The following is a 20,100-nucleotide window of genomic DNA, read 5'->3' on the forward strand; positions in this document are numbered from 1 at the left end:
TTCACCCCAAGCGTACCTTAAATTGTAAACTGCCTTAAAAAATAATTGACAGCCTGAAGAAATTTTGGTGCTATTAGCACTTGTGAGCTTCAGGTTGATTGCTGTGAGCATCCTTTTGTAAATCTAGTGACTTGTTGTCCCCCTAGATTCGTACAGCAAGGATGATGCCTGGAGTGGAGCAGAGGGTGACCGTGATGGTACCTACTATAGGGGCAGGGGTGGTCCCCGTGGGCGAGGAAGAGGGGGCCGTGGTGGGAGAGGAGGGCGAGGTGGAGGAAGGGGTGGGAGAGGTACAGGGCGAGGCAGCACCGACCATTCTGGGCGGTTTGTGGACTACCCAACTGACTACACCCAGGTTACCAAGTATGCATCTTTCATGATGCCATACATGGGTACATATTATTACAATGGGAACGTTGGTGGAAATTCAACAGCCCCCAACAACTATCTGAGGCTGGAAGAGCCAACCCTCAGGGAGTACATAAGGAAACAAATGTGAGTATTGCCTTTCTGTTGCATAAATTTCCCTTTAAGTCAATGCTCTTGTAGTGCTGAAATTGCTTATTTAGCCATGAAGTAGTTAAAATTCAGGCACACAATTTGTGTAGACTTTGCTTTATTGTATGTCCTTTAGTTTTCCACTTGAACATTTCAAGGGTTAATTTATGACAAATGACTAAGGCTGTTAAATCAGTTACTTCATCGATTTGGAACAAACTTAATAACATGCAATTAAAACTTGTTACTTTAATCAGCAATTGAATTTTTTTAAATTCCTTCAGCCATTCTGTTAAAAATCTAGTCCTTGGTTTCCATAAGATTCTTGAGGCCGGGGACTTTCAGTAACCAATGCTCTGAGGCTGTTATTAGATGGAACTGCAGTGTGTTAGCAGTACATTGTGGTCTCAGTTAATAGGATTTTCTATTAAATTTAAATTTATTTCCTTCCTGCCAGTAATGCATTCTGAATTATGTCAGAAAGATATTGAATCATATGGGGATCGCTGGATCAGGATAGATTTTAAATCCTTCACATCATTGCATGATTGGATCAGTGCTAGGGTGTTTAATGTCTATTGTAGTAGATTTTATTTCATATCTTTGCTTTAGGTTATATGTATAATATTCCTATATACCTCCATAGTAGTTGTATTATAACATGGCATACTTAACTTCTTATTTTAGCGAGTACTACTTCAGTCAAGAAAACCTCTTGCGGGACTTCTTCATGAGGAGGAAAATGGATGCAGATGGTTTCCTTCCTGTGACTCTAATTGCTTCATTTCATCGTGTGATGGCTCTTACGCTTGATCTTTCTCTCATCATCCAGGCAATCCAGGAATCTGAATTGCTTGAACTAGTCGATGGTGTAAAGGTATGTACCATTTCTTCTTTAATTCACATTAATCCAAAAATTGCACTCTGGCCTTATCATCAGGATTTTTTTTACCATGATATAACAACTGAAACTATTACAAACCCCCTAGCATAAAAATGGAAATAAAAACCACCTAAACAGGATCAAACTGGCAACCCCTGGGTTGGCAGGCTTAGATATTGCCCTGCTGCCCTTCATTTCCTTAAATCTGGTGTTGTAATGCTAAGTCAGTACATATCTCGGGAGTACTTGGTGAATTTTCAACTCCTTAAGAATTCATACTAAATGCTACAAAATTAAGTAGGCCTCAAGCAAACTTATTCATTTAGGTCTTTCCCGTCTTGGGTTGGTTTGGTAACTATTTTCAGATAATCACCTGGCTTACTATTGTTTCAAGTCTTATTTAAATTTGTGTGGTAATGTTATTATATGGCCTCTCATCTAATGGTGCTGCGTGTTTTAGTGGCAAGCAAAAGCTTTATTTTTACTGTGTAGATGCAACTAATGTGCTGAATATCGCCATGTTTTGTATGCATCGGAAAACAAAAGGAAAATGTGGTCAAGCAAGATGTGCCCAAACAATAAGGGATATGATCCAGTGTATGTGCATTGTGTGTCCCACAATGACATTTTTTCCTCGGAAATATTTATATAAATAGTGTATTATGAGATCACTCAGTGTTAGAATGGGAAGCATTTTACTAAAGAATTACATTGCTTGCATACAATCAAAACAAAATACTTGAAGTGCTGGATTACCTTAGCATGGGGTGGATGTTAATTTGCTTATCCCTCATAATGTATTTGTGCATATGGACTAAGAAAAGATGAAGTTCATGCTTAAGGTTACGCACATGAGTAATGAATTCTTGAGTAAAATTAAAGAACATCGGAAATGCCCTGTTAAGTGTTCAATGTACCTCCAGTTTTGCAGCCTGTTGTTGCTATAAGGTTAATCTGTTCCCTCTTGTTACCTGGCATATTGATGTACTGGTCATTTGTTAACCATATACTTCTGCTGCAGAAATATTTTTAGCTATGAATTAAGTTAAATATTATATTGATGTGGTTTTGCCTCAGAGATTTCTATTTGAGTTTTTAGCTATTTTTGTTTTACATTTAAGATTTATTTGGTTCTTGTATATTTCAAATTTTGAAGTCAATTAGTTTATATCGTTTGCTAAAAATTTTCCATGTTGTGTTAAGTACAGTTTTTTATTGTATATTAATATGCAATGTAATTGTAATATTGCTCCTGTCTGTCGTAGGTTCGGACTAAAGTTGACCCGACAAAATGGCCAATTCCGGATACAATAATGGTGCCTCAAGTTGTAGGCCAGGCAACGGCTCCAGCTGTGATTGGTGGCCCTCTGGTAGGCATGCCATTGGGCCCCCAGACAACTCCAAGTGCCATACAAGAATACCCAGTGATCCCTACCACAAATGGCATTGACTCTTACCCAAGCTCCAACGCTGATGATTCTGACAAAAAGAGTGTTAAATCATCATCATTTGGCTTAGATAATCTAAATCCAGAAGTTCCTGAGTTCGTTCCATTGTGTGTCCATGAGGTGGGGAGTCCTCCATCATTACCAGAAGAATCATCAAATGCTGAAGACCTTATGAAAGAAAGACTTGATGTTGATCTCCCTGTTGAGTCCTTGGCAGAGATGGTGCAATCTTCGCTAGAGTCTGATAATATTAGTGCCCCAGTTGATGCAAGCCCAGCTAAAGACACAGGTATGCTTATGAGGGTTTTTTTATGCTCCACTTTGTCATGATTGAACAGCTACAGGTATCTTTGCCATTTGTAGATGTTCTGGATATGTCAATAGGTCACTAATCAGCTGCATGTTGTGGCATAATGTGTTTCCGGTATAAATTATGAAATGTTTTGAATATTGTTATCTAGTGTTTCATTTTTTGTAATTCTAATATTTAAGAGGAGAAATGATTCCTTTTGTATTGTCAGTCTTGAAATAAGATAGGACTCTTATGATAAAACTTCATGAAGCTAGAATTTTGCTGAAGAAGTACGCTTAATTATGTTTGCTTGAATCCACAGTTTTAGGCTTCAAAATTGTGGTTTGTAGAAGTTTTTCCATTTACAACTTTAATGCTTCCTTTGTCTACATGGTCTTGCTGCATGGAGCTATTGCTCTAAGCACAAATTTTATGTGATGGCTTATTGCTGCACTGAGATTAAGTTGAATTATTGAGAGACATGGTCAATTAATATGACATGCAATGCAATGAGAACAATTTAAAGGATTTTAATAATGGCATGTATTGGAAATAATGAAAAATCAAGGTCAGATTTTTTGAGTGACTAAGAAATAAAATATTTAGTTGCTGTAAATGCAAGTTAAGTTTGGAAATATATTTCACTAGCTTTACACTTTTTTAAAATTAATTTGTCACAGGTAGTGAAAAATATGATTAATGTAAACACCATACATAAATGCAATCTCGTGTAACAAATGTAAAAGGAGTTCTCACAGTGAAATATTCGATTCTATTATCTATTGTTGGATTCCGAACCATTGAGTGTCTTAGGAAGAGAAGGGAAATGTCTTTGTCATTGTGTCGCCCACTCATTATATATATACACTCATTTATATATGCAGTACTGTTATTTGACTCTACTGGTGTCATGTGTTCCAAGTTTTTCCCTGGGATCCTGTTTTGTTGGACTGTGAATAAATTTGCTTTTGTCTTACTTCAAAAGAGTTATAATAACCATTTATAACTGAGAAACAGTAATATTGAATTTCCTGTCATTTGGGTAAATGCAGTTAACTTCTCCAGGAAGCATCAAATTTTGTTTCTTGTGTACTTCACATCCAATTTATTATTAGTAAGACTTGATTTTAAATTAACAATATGCTAGGTTTCGAAAATTTATTGACAACACAGTTGGAAATGAAGTCTTCATATGAGTTCTAGTATGAATTTCTAGTTCTAAAATTTTACAAGTGATGACATCACTGCCTATGGTCCAGTGAACACAATTTTGGTCCATGAGACATTATGTACTTATGAATGATGATAATTCTAGGTTTCAGGGTTTTCAGAAGGTGTTGGACTCAATGAATTTTCCGTTAAACTTAATTTTATTGTGTACATCATGGCGGTTGAAGAATAACCATACTTCTTTCCTTGGTCACTTGAAATAAGTTGATTCACTCTTGTGATTATGGGCTTTAAGCATATAATAATATGATATCATTTCTTTGTCAGAAATACCTCCAACGATACAAGAAAGTAATGTTGAACAAAGAGTAGCAGAGAGTCCAAAAAGTCCTGAAAAAGTAGTTGCATCTCAGCCGAAGAGCACCACATCCGAAGAAGACTTATGGAAAGAGGTAAATGAATGTTCAATTTCATGGTTTGTGCCTAGTTTATAGTATGCAGTGATGATAATTTTCTTTCCCCAACATAAGGGACACTATGTGATGACTATTTATTATCTGAGCATATTTTATCATTAAAAATCCAGGTAGAACATTTTTGCCTATTAGATTTTATCAACTGTTGCTAGCTTCAGTAATTGTGTTAAATGGAATGTCCATTAATATTGAGGGATTTAATTAATAGCCAGTTACTTATTTGAAATAGTTCACTGTTCTTCAGTGATGAGACAAGTTTCTCCAGTGAAAAGAATTCTAGATACTTTACAGCAAATGCACTAGACGGTAATTGTGATTTTTTTTCAATTTCAAAGAAAATCTTCCAATTCCATGACATGAAATGGTTTTTGGAATCTAATTTTTCTAAGACAAGAATTTAAACAATTCCCTGGCATGCAACATCTCAGGAAGCATGGAAAAGTGAATTTTCTGGGGATGGTATACTAGGGAACTTATTGTAGAAATGTTTGTATTGACACATTACCAGCCGATGTTATTTTTATTAAAAATTGGGCTTAGTGTAACAGTATACTGATATAATACATGAGATAGCTTCTTTGAATAAAGTAAATATTTTTATTCAAGTATGTTAAATTTTAATTGGTAATATTTGTTGGCCCAGGTTAAGAGGAAAGTGAAACCGCCTCCTAAGGACAAAGTTGAGGAAAAGAAAGAGAAAGAACAGTTTGAGGACCGTGAGGAGTTGGACTTTCAGTTTGATGAAGAACTGAATGTACCCACAGGCCGTGTCAACACATTCACTGACTGGTGAGTTATATTTTAAAATCAAAGTGCTTCAGCTTATTTTTGTTACTTGAATTCTTATTTTTCTGCCAGTGGAAACTTATTTTTTACATGAAAGCTTCAGCAATTAATGTATGCTGTGATGAAAACCTTCTTTCCCCATCATAATGGGACTATTTTGATGAATATGTTCCCTCTGAGCGTATTATTTGCTGAAGCTTCAGTATTTTCCTCTTTCAACATTTAATAAGTAATATTTTTCTAAACCTTTGTTTCAAAAGCCTTATTTTAATTGATACCACAACTATGTTAGCAGTTAACTATGGTTAGCAGGAAACAAATCAACCCGACCTTGGAGTTTAAAAGTTGTTTGTGCTTGGGTACATAATTTGAACTTAACATAAAATGTCATTTTTGGTTAAACAACATAATACTAGAATGTGTACTTTGTCTTAAGGTGTATTCTGCATAAAATGTGAGAAATGGTAGAAATGTGGCTGATACCTTAGTTTATTGTTAGTAGCTCTTTGTGATGGTTCTAACTAAACCTCGTATCACTTTCTCTGGTTCCCTCTTTATAAATGACCATTCTTAGTCTTTTTGTCTCCAGAAATTAAAGCTTGTGGTTGCATAACCTGTGCTGTATGTATAAATTTAGGTTAGTAGTCATTGGGTTTGGTCAATTGTAGGAAAAGATTTGTCAAAATTCATGTAATAATTCATAATAAAAGTCTCTTACTGCTCACCGAATGGCTCCTCTGTACTCTTGTCATGGATTTCCATAGCCATCATGAAATTTTTTTCAGAGTTATAGATTTCCAGTATGTAGAATGATGGCCATTGTATTTTGTTGCTTGAATTATGTTTGTAAATGATATTTTCATTACAAAGAGAGGAAATCTTTTTTAGTTAACATCTTCGTTCCATAATATGAACATAATAGGTGTTCATGGGTAGCATAATGTCAAAGTAATTCACATCACATTGTCAACTGAAAGTTAGCACAACCCATACTACATTAAACTGTTCTCTAGTTCTGTATACTCATCCTGCATTTAAAAGCCTTTCATTTTGTCCAGCATGCCTATATTGACAACATCTGTAATGGTTGTGCAAATTCACCTAGGCCACCTATTTAACTATATTATCTGTGTTGTATTCATTGATTCTACCTACCCTTCTCAAAATCTACGTAAAAAAAGAAATATATCCTGATTGTACTCTTGGTCTCTGTATTAGTGACCTCATTACAGTTTGCATTCCATGGTAATGTTGTAAAACTTTCGTGCCTTTAATCACTGCCATGATGTATGATTTTTTTCAGGTCTGATGATTCAGACTATGAGCTAAGTGATCATGAAATTAATAAGATTTTGATAGTCACACAAACATCACATTCTTCAAGATACCCAAAGCATGAAGGCTATGACAGAACAGGCGATTGGACCACAAGGGTAAAAATGACCCAGGAGTTGGGAAAAGCCATTAATGATGGACTTAATTATTATGAAGAGGACCTTTGGGGTACACATGAATGGGTATGTATTTTAGTTATTTTTTATTTCATATTTGTGGAGTTAAGTTATTAGTATATGCAACTAGGCAATATATTTCTGTTATTGTTGCTGTTAAAGTATTCCCAAGGCTCGTATTTTTTTAAATTTTTTCTTGAATGGAAATATGCTGTGATGATAATCTTCTTTCCCCGACATAAGGGATTTTATGTGATGACCATATATTATCTGAGCATAACTTTGTATACTAAATATGTAGCATCCTGGCTCTTAGTTTTTTTTCCATTTATTTATCATTTGTACTCTTTTAATGATGCAGATAGAAAATGCTATTAACCCATGAGACAAGTGCCTGATAGGGTATGGCTTAGGGGCATAAAACTCGAAACTAAATTCTAGCAAATCACATTGCTTTCAGTATGTACATAAGGACAGGAATTTCCCTTTATTATATTGGTTACATATTACAGCTATGATGGCAGTGCATTGTAACAAAAGTGAAAATTTTTCCAGGTCGCTCAATCCCAAGGTAGCTATAAGACTGTCAATGTGATCACTCAGGAGGCTTTTGCCAAAATTGCCCCAAGTCAGCCTCGTGTGGCAAATCCTGAAGTCCCACCACCACCACCTGTCTTCCAATTTGATGGTGAGGAGGAGGACGACGACGACGATGATGACAAAGAGGCAGAAACTGCAGAGGAAGCACATCCAGAGGTTTGTTTCTTAATTTCCTTGCATCTCGCAATTCAAAGGTACCAATGTGTGCCAGGAACATTTGAATTGAACAACTGAAGTATTCTGGGCTTGGATGGCCAAGTTGTTCAACATTTTTTCATTTATATTTAAATGGACTGACATGGGGCATTCAACCCGTTGGTATTGGCATATCACAATATGTTATTTTATTGGTATTATGTTTGAAATGGAAAGTGTTTTGTCTCTTTAGCTTTAGCTAAGTAGCTTAAACCCAAGTTTTTGGAAGTAATGGTCTATTTACCAGGGAACCTCTGTAATCAACCAAAAATTTGGGCTAATAGGATAAGGTCCTATCTTAGAGCTCACCCAATACTAAGCCCAATGGCTTGTGAAATTTGCACAGGGTGGACTGGCCAGCTCCTTTTCTCTTTGCGACACGTTGTTTCAAGTAGGTTTTAGTTGGCAGGAAGATTAGAAAATTGCACTGCTTGGGTGAAACTTGATTCCCAAGGGGCATCAACTTGAACTCAGTTCAGAAATCAGTTCCCTCTAATTTCATACCTATGTGAAAATGAAACTTTGTGTACTTCAATAATCAATGAACACAAATGCTTTAGTATAACTTTACACATAGACAGATGCCTCTTCTTTTATCTTAATGAATCAGCATGCTATATAATTATACTCGTACTGAAACTGATTGTCCATTCTTAAACTACTTGACAAGAGGATGTTAAGGATCACATGCTTAAAACTTTCTTTAGTAAAAAGAGTAATTTACGCGAGCTTAAATTCTAATGACTAAGATTTGGTAGGTGAAATGTGTAGTTAGCAGTATGTCAATGCTCTGTCCTCTCAATCATTAGTTAAAGTGCATCCCTCTATTATATTGGCATCATGTTCATGTCACTCTGTGTGTTGACAACCTTCCTCACTATGGCATGTATTCTCTCTAGCAGAGGCTGAGTCCTGCTAAAAATGAAAGTGAGAAGGTTCCTGTTCAGGCCACGATCCTGGCCAACAGGCAGCAACAGCAAAAGCGCAACTATAACCAAAGGCAAAGGCGTCCGAATGCTACACACTTCTTTGCTGTGGTTAAAGATCAATCCCCTCCAGCTGATGGCCAAACACCGAGGAAACGTAAAACAAGGCACAGCAATAATCCACCCGTGGAGCACCATGTGGGATGGATCATGGATGTCCGGGAACACAGGCCTCGTACTACCTCTGTGGGGTATGCATATTACTCTCTTGTTTTCCAGATTTTGCTCTTCCTAATCACTTTTTTAACTGAAGCAGGAATTACTGTTTAACACTTCAAAGACAATTGTCATCAAATGTCATGTTAATTTATGGTTTAGGTGCACTATTAGATTCAATTCCGGGTCATTTGTGTTGAAACTTGGCACTCCTGTACATGACCAATTACCTGTACTGACAGTTTTCATGTGAAATAACTTAACTTCTGCGCTTCTTTAATCATTTACAGGCTTGTGCATTTCCAAATTTCCTGATGAGCCTGTGCCTGTACAGTTTGGAAACAATATTTATCAATTATATTTAGTAAATTAAACAAGAAGTTTTCAGCAATTAAATTTTAGGTACACGGCAACCTAAAAAGGGATGATTCATGAAATCTCAAGCCTCTTGGAGTGCTAATTATTACCATTGGCGATTTTAACCTAGATAATTCCTTCATCTTTTAGGGTATTGCTAGCCTTACTGTGGGCATATGGCATGATTAGAATAAGCTAGAAAATATATATTTTTGCCCGTAAATTTTGTCTTATGGCAACATAAGGGGATTAACTGAGCATTGTTTATTTTATGATGCTTCAATACTTACTAATGGAGTTACCTTCCTATACCTGGAGTTACTGAATGTGCACTTGCTAGAGCCTTCATTCTTATAATTGGAATGAAAGGTGTGGAAATAGTGCTATACCATTCAGGATGTCTTCTTTTTCTTGTTTATTGACATTATGTTAATAAGCTTCAAAGGCTTCCGACACATAACTTATCACTCACCTCTAATGATGCTCTGAACTTCTATAGAAAATGGAAAGTACGTATGTAATAGAATGAAAATCACTCAATGTAATTTGGGCTTGATAATTTTTTATTAATTTTATTATAGCTGTGGTAGTACCTTTCAGCCTGAATATGTTGGTATGAAACAGCCTCTGTTAATTCAAAACTTTTGTATGGCAATATAATTGATTAGGATGATAACTTAGTTATATTTGTGGGGTGCCAGTCTTATAGCCAACATAAATTTATTTTGGAACTCAACTCTAATATTTCAGTCTATTGAGTAGCCGAAATATTGGAAGCCAATAGTGCATATCTTCATACTTGTTGAGACATCCGCCATAGCTAACAAGAAGCAAGTAATCTAGTCTGGTTTGCTAAATGAAAAGATAATTTTTATTTAAGGAATATTATTTTTAACTGGTCATTTTTATCTTCAATAAAATCTTAGCCCTAAAGGTTATGGCATTATAAAGCAACACTTTGAAAAATCTTATGTCTAGGGAAAAGAGTTCTTACACATTCAGGACCATAAGCAATGTAGTTTTTATAGCCGAGGTTGCTGCTTAAAAATAAGTGGTAGATTTTCTGATCAAAAAATATGGTAAATGTTAGAATTGTTCCAGTTGCATGTTCGTTCATATGTCATGTGTCTATCTTCCCAATAGGAGCAGCTGTAGTGGAACTAGTCCATCCGAGAGCCAACTCTCTACCAGTTATGGAAGTGCTCCTCAAGCCCTTCCCAACTTCCAGCATCCATCTCACTCAATGCTCAAAGAGAATGGGTTCACTCAGCAAGTATATCACAAGTATCACTTGAGGTGCTTGAAAGGTGAGGTGGCCAGAAATTTCTTTCTATTTAGTTAAAGTGTGAACTTAATACCTTAAGTGTATTAATTCTTTGTATTAAACTTTGCAGAGAGGAAGAGGCTGGGTATTGGACAGTCTCAAGAGATGAACACCCTTTTCCGTTTCTGGTCTTTCTTCTTGCGTGAAAATTTTAACAAGAAGATGTATGAGGAATTCAAGACTCTGGCTGTTGAAGATGCCCTTGAGAACTACAGGTTAGTTTTAATTTGCACCAGTAATGCTGTTGCTAAATGATTAAGAGATGTCAATTTTTCAGAGCATATATGTGGTGGGCACATCAATTGGGCATACTGCACCTTCAATTTTTCATATTCTTGGTTCATTCATGTACTTAGCACAAGATAAGGTTTTATGGGGAGAACTGTGTATTGTCTCTCTTTTTTGTCTTGTGCGAAAGGAATTGGGAGGATTCGCTGACGCCACTAGGGTCTGTGGCCCGATGGGTGGAGTTTGATAGTAGACCTCTCAACAAAGTTTGTACTAACTTAATTGCTAATTAACATGTAGCAATATTGATTATATTGCAGTAGATAAACTGGTTTGTATTGTTACACAATGAGGTGTGTGTGCAAACAGACGATATAATATATAAACTGTGGACTTCTTGCTAGGTGAAATTTTGCAATCTTATGAAAGTTGCATTGAGCTTTTCAAATATACAGATTGGAAGAGATGCCATTAGATCTGGACATCCGGAGGCATTTTCTTTTGCCAATATTTGTACAGGAATGTATAACTAATAGATATTAATACAATTTTAATTACAGCATTTCAAGCTTCAACAGCAAATCCAGATTTTCACTTAACACTTAAGAGAAGTGTTTATACTTCATTCTGTAGAAAATTTGGTTATTTAGAATTTAAAGCTTCTGTAATTGTATCATGGGTCAAGGGAAAAGAAATTCATATAGACTCCTAATATATGTCATGCTTGGTCGAAAAGTATTACATGGTGCTGACAAATTAAAATGCTTTTTTATCATCATTCTTAAAAGTTGCGTAGTTGTGAGATGTTTTCATGCATAAAGTGCCCCAACTATTCTTTGGATTTGGGTAGATTTGTTCCATATACTAATTTTGTAGCTTTAGCATGGGTTTCACTGGATGTCCAAATGCTTTGAAGGCTTAAGCCCCCATGCCCTATAGAATTCATAGCGACATAATGCTGAAAGATCAATCTTGGTAGGAAATGTATTGGGGACTTAAGAAACACTTAAAAACTTTTTCCAGGTATGGCCTTGAGTGTCTATTCCGGTTCTTCAGTTATGGTTTGGAGAAAAGATTCCGTCCTGATGTTTATCAAGACTTTCAACAGGAAACTTTGGATGATGTTGCTCGAGGTAAATATGCATTGCATTATAGGAAATGAATTTGTGACATTCTAGTAATTGTCAATTTTCAACATGCTTGCCTGTAACCTTGTATCCGAGTTAAGTCAATTATATTTAAAAGACAAACCGCCTTTCATAATGATCAGTTCCTAAGTTGTGCGAGTATTAAATTTGATCTTATAATCATAGGCATCTGTATTTCAATTCAAAGATTGTTTTGTCTGAGCCATTTCCGGTTTTCTATTCTTTGTTGGTCCATGTTTCCAATGCTTCCATGTTTCTGTTCCATCATGTGTAATATTGTATATGAAGGTTTCGACAAATTACTTTCTTTGCTTGATGTTGGTTGAACTTCTTCCATCCAAAGTTGTACTTATGCCCAGATAAACTGATTCCACTTTTAACAGCATTTCCTCTCCATTCCATCTGACCCTTATCATTGGTCCTTGTTATGTATGCATATGAGTGCAAGTTTGCGCCCTGCTCTTAAAAGTATTTCTTTTTTTAATTCTCAAAATTTTTTTTTACTCACAGTTAGTGCATTTCCCCTCACTCTTACTCTTTCCCCCATTGCCGCACACACGCAATCAGATCAATCCTGAGTTTTTAGGAGTGATTGTGATGATGTGCTAGCACGGATGGAATTTCATGCTCATAGTTTTTTGTAACTATGAAGTTTATCTGTCAAAGTGCAAAATTAATATTCTCTCTAAGCCAAAGGTACTCTGGCATAGATCATTGCATGGTATCCTAGGATGAGAGAGATACATGAGCAGTCATGTCTTTTGATATATTGTCTTATTTTATGCCTCATACTTTTTGGTTAACTGGAGTCCCTCAATTTCAGGTCAACTGTATGGTTTGGAAAAATTTTGGGCATTTATGAAGTATTATAAACACAGCAAGGACCTGCAGGTAAAACCAGAATTGCAGGAGTGTTTATCGAAATACAAGAGCATAGAAGATTTCCGTGAAGATACGGTGAGTGATTTTCATTAAAAATATATTTTTGTGCATTGTAATTTGTATATCCTTTTAATGGGTGGTTCCAGTTATGTAGTCTCGTAAGAATATTCTGTGTAGTGAGAACACTTGGTCGTTGATTGAGTTGCAATTACTAATTGTTTTCTATTGTATGGAACATGAGAATGGCAGTATTTCATATCTCAATCGAAGTCCTATATTAATGTTGGATTTTACAGGTCAAAAATTATTTTAGAATTTAGTTATATCTCCCTAACCACTTAAACATTTTTACACGGCACACTGATACACGTCTAAGTGTGACTGGCAATGAAAATGATGGTTAGTTCCATTAACCATTGCTAATTTGCCAGCCAAAATTGAAATGGCTTGTCATAGTACCAATGGGAAATATTATTTGCCCATTGGGTCTCCCAAACATCCGACAGTTATTTTAGATTGGATTTTCACCATTCCATAAGACACACACACGACCCATTGACTAATTTGATTTCCTCCTCTGGAATATCATTACTCATCATTTATTTCCATGGCTCCATGGTCTCCATGGCTCAATGGATGAACTGCCATGCCATGGATTATTTTCTTTAGAAGCCTCATGTATTATCCAAAATGGTTTTAATGTGGAAATATGAGGGACATGTATTGCATGGTTCTCAATATGTTAAAGTTTGCTGCAGAGGAAAACTTGAACAAAGGAATGAAACCATGGTCTCCATGGCTCAATGGATGAACTGCCATGCCATGGATTATTTTCTTTAGAAGCCTCATGTATTATCCAAAATGGTTTTAATGTGGAAATATGAGGGACATGTATTGCATGGTTCTCAATATGTTAAAGTTTGCTGCAGAGGAAAACTTGAACAAAGGAATGAAACCATGGTCTCCATGGCTCAATGGATGAACTGCCATGCCATGGATTATTTTCTTTAGAAGCCTCATGTATTATCCAAAATGGTTTTAATGTGGAAATATGAGGGACATGTATTGCATGGTTCTCAATATGTTAAAGTTTGCTGCAGAGGAAAACTTGAACAAAGGAATGAAACCATTAAGCTCGAAGTTTCATCAAGCAGGAAGTTGAACACCTGTTTCATCTCCATAATATGTATGATATTATTGATTTAAATGTACTCTGCCAAATACAATTTTATTATTAATTGGGGCTGTTACTGATGATCTCAAGTTTGCCATAACTAGAAGTCCTTTTTCTTCTATGCTGGTGAAATCACTTTTATGAAATACCTTCTCTAGCTGCTGATCTATTCTGACAAAATCAGTTCATGTGAGGGTGTTCTGTGGAATCTGAAATTTAAACTCGACTCAGTAACTTAAGTGCTGCAGACTGACTGAGATTGTATTGCAAATAAATCACAAAAAGCATCTTAGTCCAGAAATTGTGGGGTTAGCCAAAGGCTGTTAGAAATTTGTGCTCTTGACATGATGTAAAGATCCAATTTTCATGGTTATTTAGATTTATTTCAAAAGTAAATCCTAGGGCTGTAAGCTGTCCCTTACTGCCTTACATAATCCAAGATTCCTTTTTTTCCCTTCTCCTTGTATCAAGCTTCCTCTGCAGTGTGAATCTGGATATAAAAGTTTGAGATATGTGTAAATACTCAGGTAGGGAATTATATTCGAGCCTTTTTTTTTTAATTCAAATGAACATGCATGAAATGCTCGTGTGACCCTTTCTTTTGTTGACTACCATTTTTCTCGAAGAATTCTGCATGTCCGGGTTTTCACCGCGTTGTTGTTTGAAGCCGACAACAGTTTCGCCGAAGTTTCATCCGGCGTCTTCAGGTCGAAGATGAGGGACTCAGATTTTGGCCGTCCTTATATAGGTGGTCCCGTCCAGGTGCTGCTCTGCGATTGGTCCTTTTTCGGAGGACTCTCTTCCACGCGTTGTGGAGATGGTAGCCTTCATCTCTATTGAAATTCGCCGGGTTTTTGGCTATCTCAATAGCTTCAAGCCACCGCCGCAAAAATTTACGCAGCCATATACCATTTTTCTCTTTGGCCTTCATCCTACCAGTCGGGGATGTCTGACTTAATAAATAGTTTTTGGACCTGACAAGCCTAATCCTTCTGTGCATCCCCCTTTAGATTCTTCTCTTTGTGATTTTCTGATTGAATTCTCTGAAGTAGCAAATTTATTTGGAGGGATAAGGGGATTCATTCATTACTTGCAGATCTTACAAGCATTCATGCTTTCATTATGTTCAGAACCTTGACTGCCACAATGGTCTCAGGAAATAATAAATTGCATCTGTACACAGACATGTCTTGTGATTTTTCCCACTTTTCTAAGTAGTGCAATCTTAATAATCATTACCACGCCTATTTTTTGACATTGGTGTTGATTGGTAATGATTAATAACTGTGTATCATGCAAGGGGGCATTAAATACTTCAGTCGCATAATTTTTTTATTGCCCTACTTCCTGATTAACTGATACAAATCCTTAAGGGTGATCAGGATGGTCTGTCCGTACTTTAGGTAGTCTACTTATTGATTTTAGTTTTTGGGTTTTCCTTATTGACTATTAACCACCATCTGGGATTCCTCCGAGGCTGTATATCTTACACTTATTTACAGAAGTAACATTTATGTAAGCCAATTCTGAATTGAGTAATGATGAAGTAGAGAGGTGATACCTGTTAATAATTAGTATTAATTGTTCATTCCTATAATTTATTCTCTCTTTCATAATGTTTGTCATTCACATGCCCAAAAGGTGCATTTGGTGATTGAGTAGAAGTATTTTTTCCAGTTGATTTAGATTTTAATGTTTTGAATTTTTTTTATCCGCAGGACGATCCTGATAGGCGGAGAAATTTAAGTGGTAACAGGCCCTTTTCGAAAAGGAACCGCAGTGTTTCTGAAAGCCAGAGTGACTCACGCCATAAACAGGGGTCAGATGGGACCCATGGAGGAGGGAGGGGTCCATATGGTTTCTATGGATTCTCTGGCCAACAGCAAGGGAAACAACAGGGTGGAAGAATAAGGAGGATATCTGATGGCTGCGAATTTTCTGGGAGATCCAATTCCTTTGGAGGGGATTCAACCAGACCTCGTGTGACGTTCCTCAACACTCCAAACTCCATGGCACCCCCCATGAGGGGGCGAAAGGTGGTAGGTGGTGCCATACCCAAGGAAAGGCAGGAGAAGACTGTGGTGATTCAGAAAGAGATCCACAGAGGGGAGAGTTCGATGGGGACTTCGAGGGGGGCTGTTGCAATGGCAGCCACAGCCCACCCGAGGAGTGGAAAGTGTGGACCTCGAGCAGTGGCTCAACAGCAGGTTGGGAAGTCACCGGAGGGGATAACTGTCTCCAGTGGGAGTGGCAAGAATTGAACTGTGTTGACTTGAAGAGTTAATGGTGGAAAATTTAAAAAAATTAAGTACACTTTATTGATTGAGGATGGGCTATATCCTAACAGATCATCAGTAAATAGAGGGAGTCCTAGTTCACAGCAGTCATTCAGCATGCTTAAATTCTGATCTTGCTGTTGTGGTTGAGCTCCCTTGCCATGTTGAGAGCCACAAGATTTAATTCATGCTCAACGCTGCTCTCAGAGCGTGGGGTGCAGATTCAAGTTTGGTCCTACATTAAGAAATTCCAGCCTAATATGCTTCGTGCATTTAGTGTGGGTGAGTTAGATATGTATTGCCCCACACCAGGAATCATCTGAATCAGCAGCACTCTGCCCATTTTGTAACTCAAAACGGTGGCTGCATCAGTTTAGGCATGACCTGCGGTCAAGCCCACTGGCTAATATATACACAACCTCATTCCCAGACTGTTGGAATAAGTTACATGTATGTTGGATCAAGGATGTTCATTATCATTGGTGCTTTGCTCAATTTGCATGCAGAATTCTGACATAAGACGGTAGGTTCTCTTTCATTTATGAACTAGTGAAACTATTGAATCAAGTGGTGTAGGTTTTTGTTTCCTGATAATGTGATCACACCAAAACCTCATCAAACATCCTCTCCAGGAGAGGTTTTTCTAATTGCATACCAGTGCTGCATTTTTGTTTTGTGTTTGGTCTTCCAGTGCAATAATAATCATTCAAATTTGATAGCCAAGGTGTGGTTTAACAGGGAATTTTCTGTTGCAATAGACATTTTGGTGTTTTTGATGATGCCAGTAGTGCTCGAAAAACATATTGATTACCATTTGAGAGTGTCATGGGGAAGCTAACGATGCTTAGCTACTGCTGTGATGATAGTTTGCACTTATATTTCCTAATGCTGTACTCATTGTCTGTTTGATGATAATGAAAGCCTTTGATTTCTGATTTTCCCAGATGAATAATTTTTAGGAAAATTCACTTACCTCAAAATTCATTGCTTGTCCTTAATGAATGACAATGATTTGAAGAATGTCTAGGATGGATGACGATAGTTTTATAATTTTTTGTGACCATAGATGAGTGAATGTGCTTGACTGAGTACCATATGAAAATTAAAAAAAAACACAGGGTTCCTTTTAAATTTAGTTTTTGACTATGTTAAATTGGCTTCTTGAATTAGGTCAAATTTGTAAGATGTGGATTTTTAGTTTTAATATTCTGATGTTTAAATCATCTTGGGTGTTATTAGAATGTTCTTTTGCCAATTATCCCTGAAGTTTTCTCCAGAATTGATTGCTCATCTTGTATATAATATTAATACTCCTAGTGCTGGGAAGATATTTTCCTTTTCTTGGTATAATTAATTGCCTAAGAAGTTTCAAATGAAATTTTATTTGATACTTTAATTTGCCATGTGGTGTGTGTATCCATTCATGTATTTGTGGGTAGTTATCATGATTTACACAATCAGAAAAAGTGACTGTATGTATGAGTTAGTTTTGCAGGAATTATAATTTTTTCAAGATCATCATAGAAAGTTATATAAGCCAGTCATATGTTATCTCCTTAGTGAGTAACTTTTGATCATCACTATTCACCTCTAAACTGTTGTGTGATTGTGTGGTGTTAATTCATTTTCCCCACCACAAAGATTGATTATAAACATGTTATTCTATCCCATCAAAATCTGTATGTGATGTTGACAAGGGGATTGATTATATGGTTTTTTTAGGGGCATAATATATTTATTTTGTGCCACATCTGCAAGTAATACTTACAATATCAGGGATTTTAATTCCCAATGGTTATTGTCATTTTGTATCAAGGATTAGATTCCTTTTTTTTTGGTATGGGGGTTTGGGGATGTTGGGTATATTTCTTTATTGTGCGAGTTTATGGGGAGATATATTCGAGTCTTTCACAACGAAGTAGCACTGCTCTCCATTGCTGCTGAAGTAATTTTTGCATACTGTTTACTGCCATTTGTGGGTGGATTAATGTTTGTGCTTCAGTGTACTGTTCTTTGGCGAGGTTGATTGACAAGCTTCAAGGGCCAGCAGCTGTGATTTGCAAAGATGACCTTGCGTTAATATTAGGAGGGTGGAGGTTGAATCTTGTTAGTGACTCAGTGAAGGTTAGAACTCGGAGACTCTTGGGTGCATCGTATCTCAAGTTGCAGTATCTTAGGCATCTTTAAGCAAGAACATTAATTAGTTACCCTATCATATATGAAATCTTACCTACCCATCATTTAGCAAGAATAATCTGCATAGGATGTGGGTGTATTTAATTTTAATCTGAAAAAAAAATCGTTCCCCAGATTGTAATCATCATGTAAATATTGCAATTTATTTTCCTAAAGTGGTTGATTTATTTAGGAGGCAAACTTCATTTACATATTGTGCTAAGAGTGCCTTTTCATGTGTATGATTTGGTAATTGAGTCCAAATTGTCTTTTGGTACTGTCTTGGGCATCAGCCAATTCTTGTAGTTTTCACAAAGGTTTGTTTTTGGGCAACATGCGTGATTGGGAATGTATATAAAAGGATAAAAGAGAAAAATTTAGGCTGCTCTTGTGTGTGGTACAGGCTGATGTAATTGTAAATTGTCCTGTGGGACTTGATGATTGAGTCCAGCATCTTCCAGAATTGTAATACAATGAAATTGTTTTGAAAAAATCTGTAATTTACATAATTCCTCTCATCTTTCAATGTGTACAAAAACTTGTCTTGCTGTTACCTTTCAAAATGGAAATTTGTTTATAGTAACTTATCTTTTACTCGTCGACTTTTCTTCCACTAAGTTGTGTTCTGGAGATCATGTAAATAATCATTACACTTAAGTAGTTCTTTATGGTGGGTTATGCTTTGAAGTCAACTATTGAATGCTTTGAATGAGCCTTTTGATTCTTTTGACTGGTTGGTCCACCCAGTTTTGTAATTGTGGCTGTCAGAATGATTTAGAATGCCCTAGTATTTGTGGTTGGTTAATGGTAGATATTGATGGTTAGTCAAACAAAAAACCATTTGAAAAAAAATTAACCACCTATTTTTTATTTTGTGTGTTATTGCTATTATCTGTGTTATGGAGTCATTTTAATGAACTTGTGAATATTAATAAAAAAACCGTAATCAGCTTTATGGCCTACTTAATTTTTGTACATCAGATCATGCCAACCTTACTTGAATCCTACAATTTTACCAGAATAACTTCTTGCCACTAACATTAAGGAGATGTGTGCATCTGTTTTCATTGCTATCGTAGACACTACGTCATCAAATTATTGAATGATGAGCATTGTTTAAATTGAGGTGATAGTGGTGAGTATTGACTTGGTGATTCTGGCTCTGGACTTGTGTTGAGCTTCAATCTCTAAAACAATTCGTCAGAATGCACCCGCAAAGCAGTTGTTCATTTGCTTCAAAGTCTCTAGTAATGGTAATTGATGTTATGCATCCCATGTAGTATTCGTGAAAAGATAACTGAATTTTTTTGTCTTTCGATCATGGAAAAAAGCATGGTTGTCAGCAAGTATAGTATTCTATGCAATTTTTTTCCCTTGGCCTTGATTCAGTAAATACATTCCTTTGGCCCTTGACTGAAACAATGGTCTGCATGAGCGTCACTTAAGATGTAATGTACTCTGGATATGCTTCTACCATTTTAATTACTTCATTTTGTGCTGTTCAGTAGGTTTCAATTTTATTAGTGCTTATGATCTTGTGCACAGAGTTGTAAAAATTGTAATTAAATTCCTATTCCTCTAATCTATTACTTTTT

General features: G+C 36.3%; 1 protein-coding gene across 2 annotated transcripts; it reads left to right on the forward strand.

Moving 5' to 3' along the window:
* The first annotated feature begins 266 nt into the window (after window positions 1–266).
* larp (La related protein) lies at window positions 267–19,458 on the forward strand. Of its 2 annotated transcripts, none has more exons than XM_071596605.1 (13): window positions 267–495; window positions 1,186–1,375; window positions 2,647–3,118; window positions 4,619–4,743; window positions 5,411–5,556; window positions 6,857–7,070; window positions 7,560–7,760; window positions 8,702–8,976; window positions 10,442–10,605; window positions 10,693–10,837; window positions 11,874–11,983; window positions 12,822–12,955; window positions 15,773–19,458. In XM_071596605.1, the coding sequence occupies exons 1-13, from the start codon at window positions 377–379 to the stop codon at window positions 16,313–16,315; spliced, it is 2,838 nt and encodes a 945-aa protein (XP_071452706.1). In that variant the 5' UTR covers window positions 267–376; the 3' UTR covers window positions 16,316–19,458. The 2 variants fall into 2 exon arrangements, with proteins under 2 accessions (XP_071452706.1, XP_071452705.1); XM_071596604.1 differs by having other exon boundaries at window positions 268–495; window positions 8,699–8,976.
* The last annotated feature ends 642 nt before the right edge of the window (window positions 19,459–20,100 follow it).

The sequence above is a fragment of the Hetaerina americana genome, unplaced genomic scaffold, assembly GCF_022747635.1.
Source record: "Hetaerina americana unplaced genomic scaffold, ioHetAmer1.1.p SCAF_8, whole genome shotgun sequence".
NCBI classification, from domain to species: domain Eukaryota; kingdom Metazoa; phylum Arthropoda; class Insecta; order Odonata; family Calopterygidae; genus Hetaerina; species Hetaerina americana.

Excerpts from the sequence above, each read along its gene's own strand:
- larp (XM_071596604.1), top strand. The coding sequence starts at position 377 with ATGATGCCATACATGGGTACATATTATTACAATGGGAACGTTGGTGGA. Across the intron at positions 5,557-6,856 it reads GTCAACACATTCACTGACTG|GTCTGATGATTCAGACTATG; the intron begins GTGAGTTATATT and ends GATTTTTTTCAG. Across the intron at positions 10,606-10,692 it reads TCACTTGAGGTGCTTGAAAG|AGAGGAAGAGGCTGGGTATT; the intron begins GTGAGGTGGCCA and ends TAAACTTTGCAG.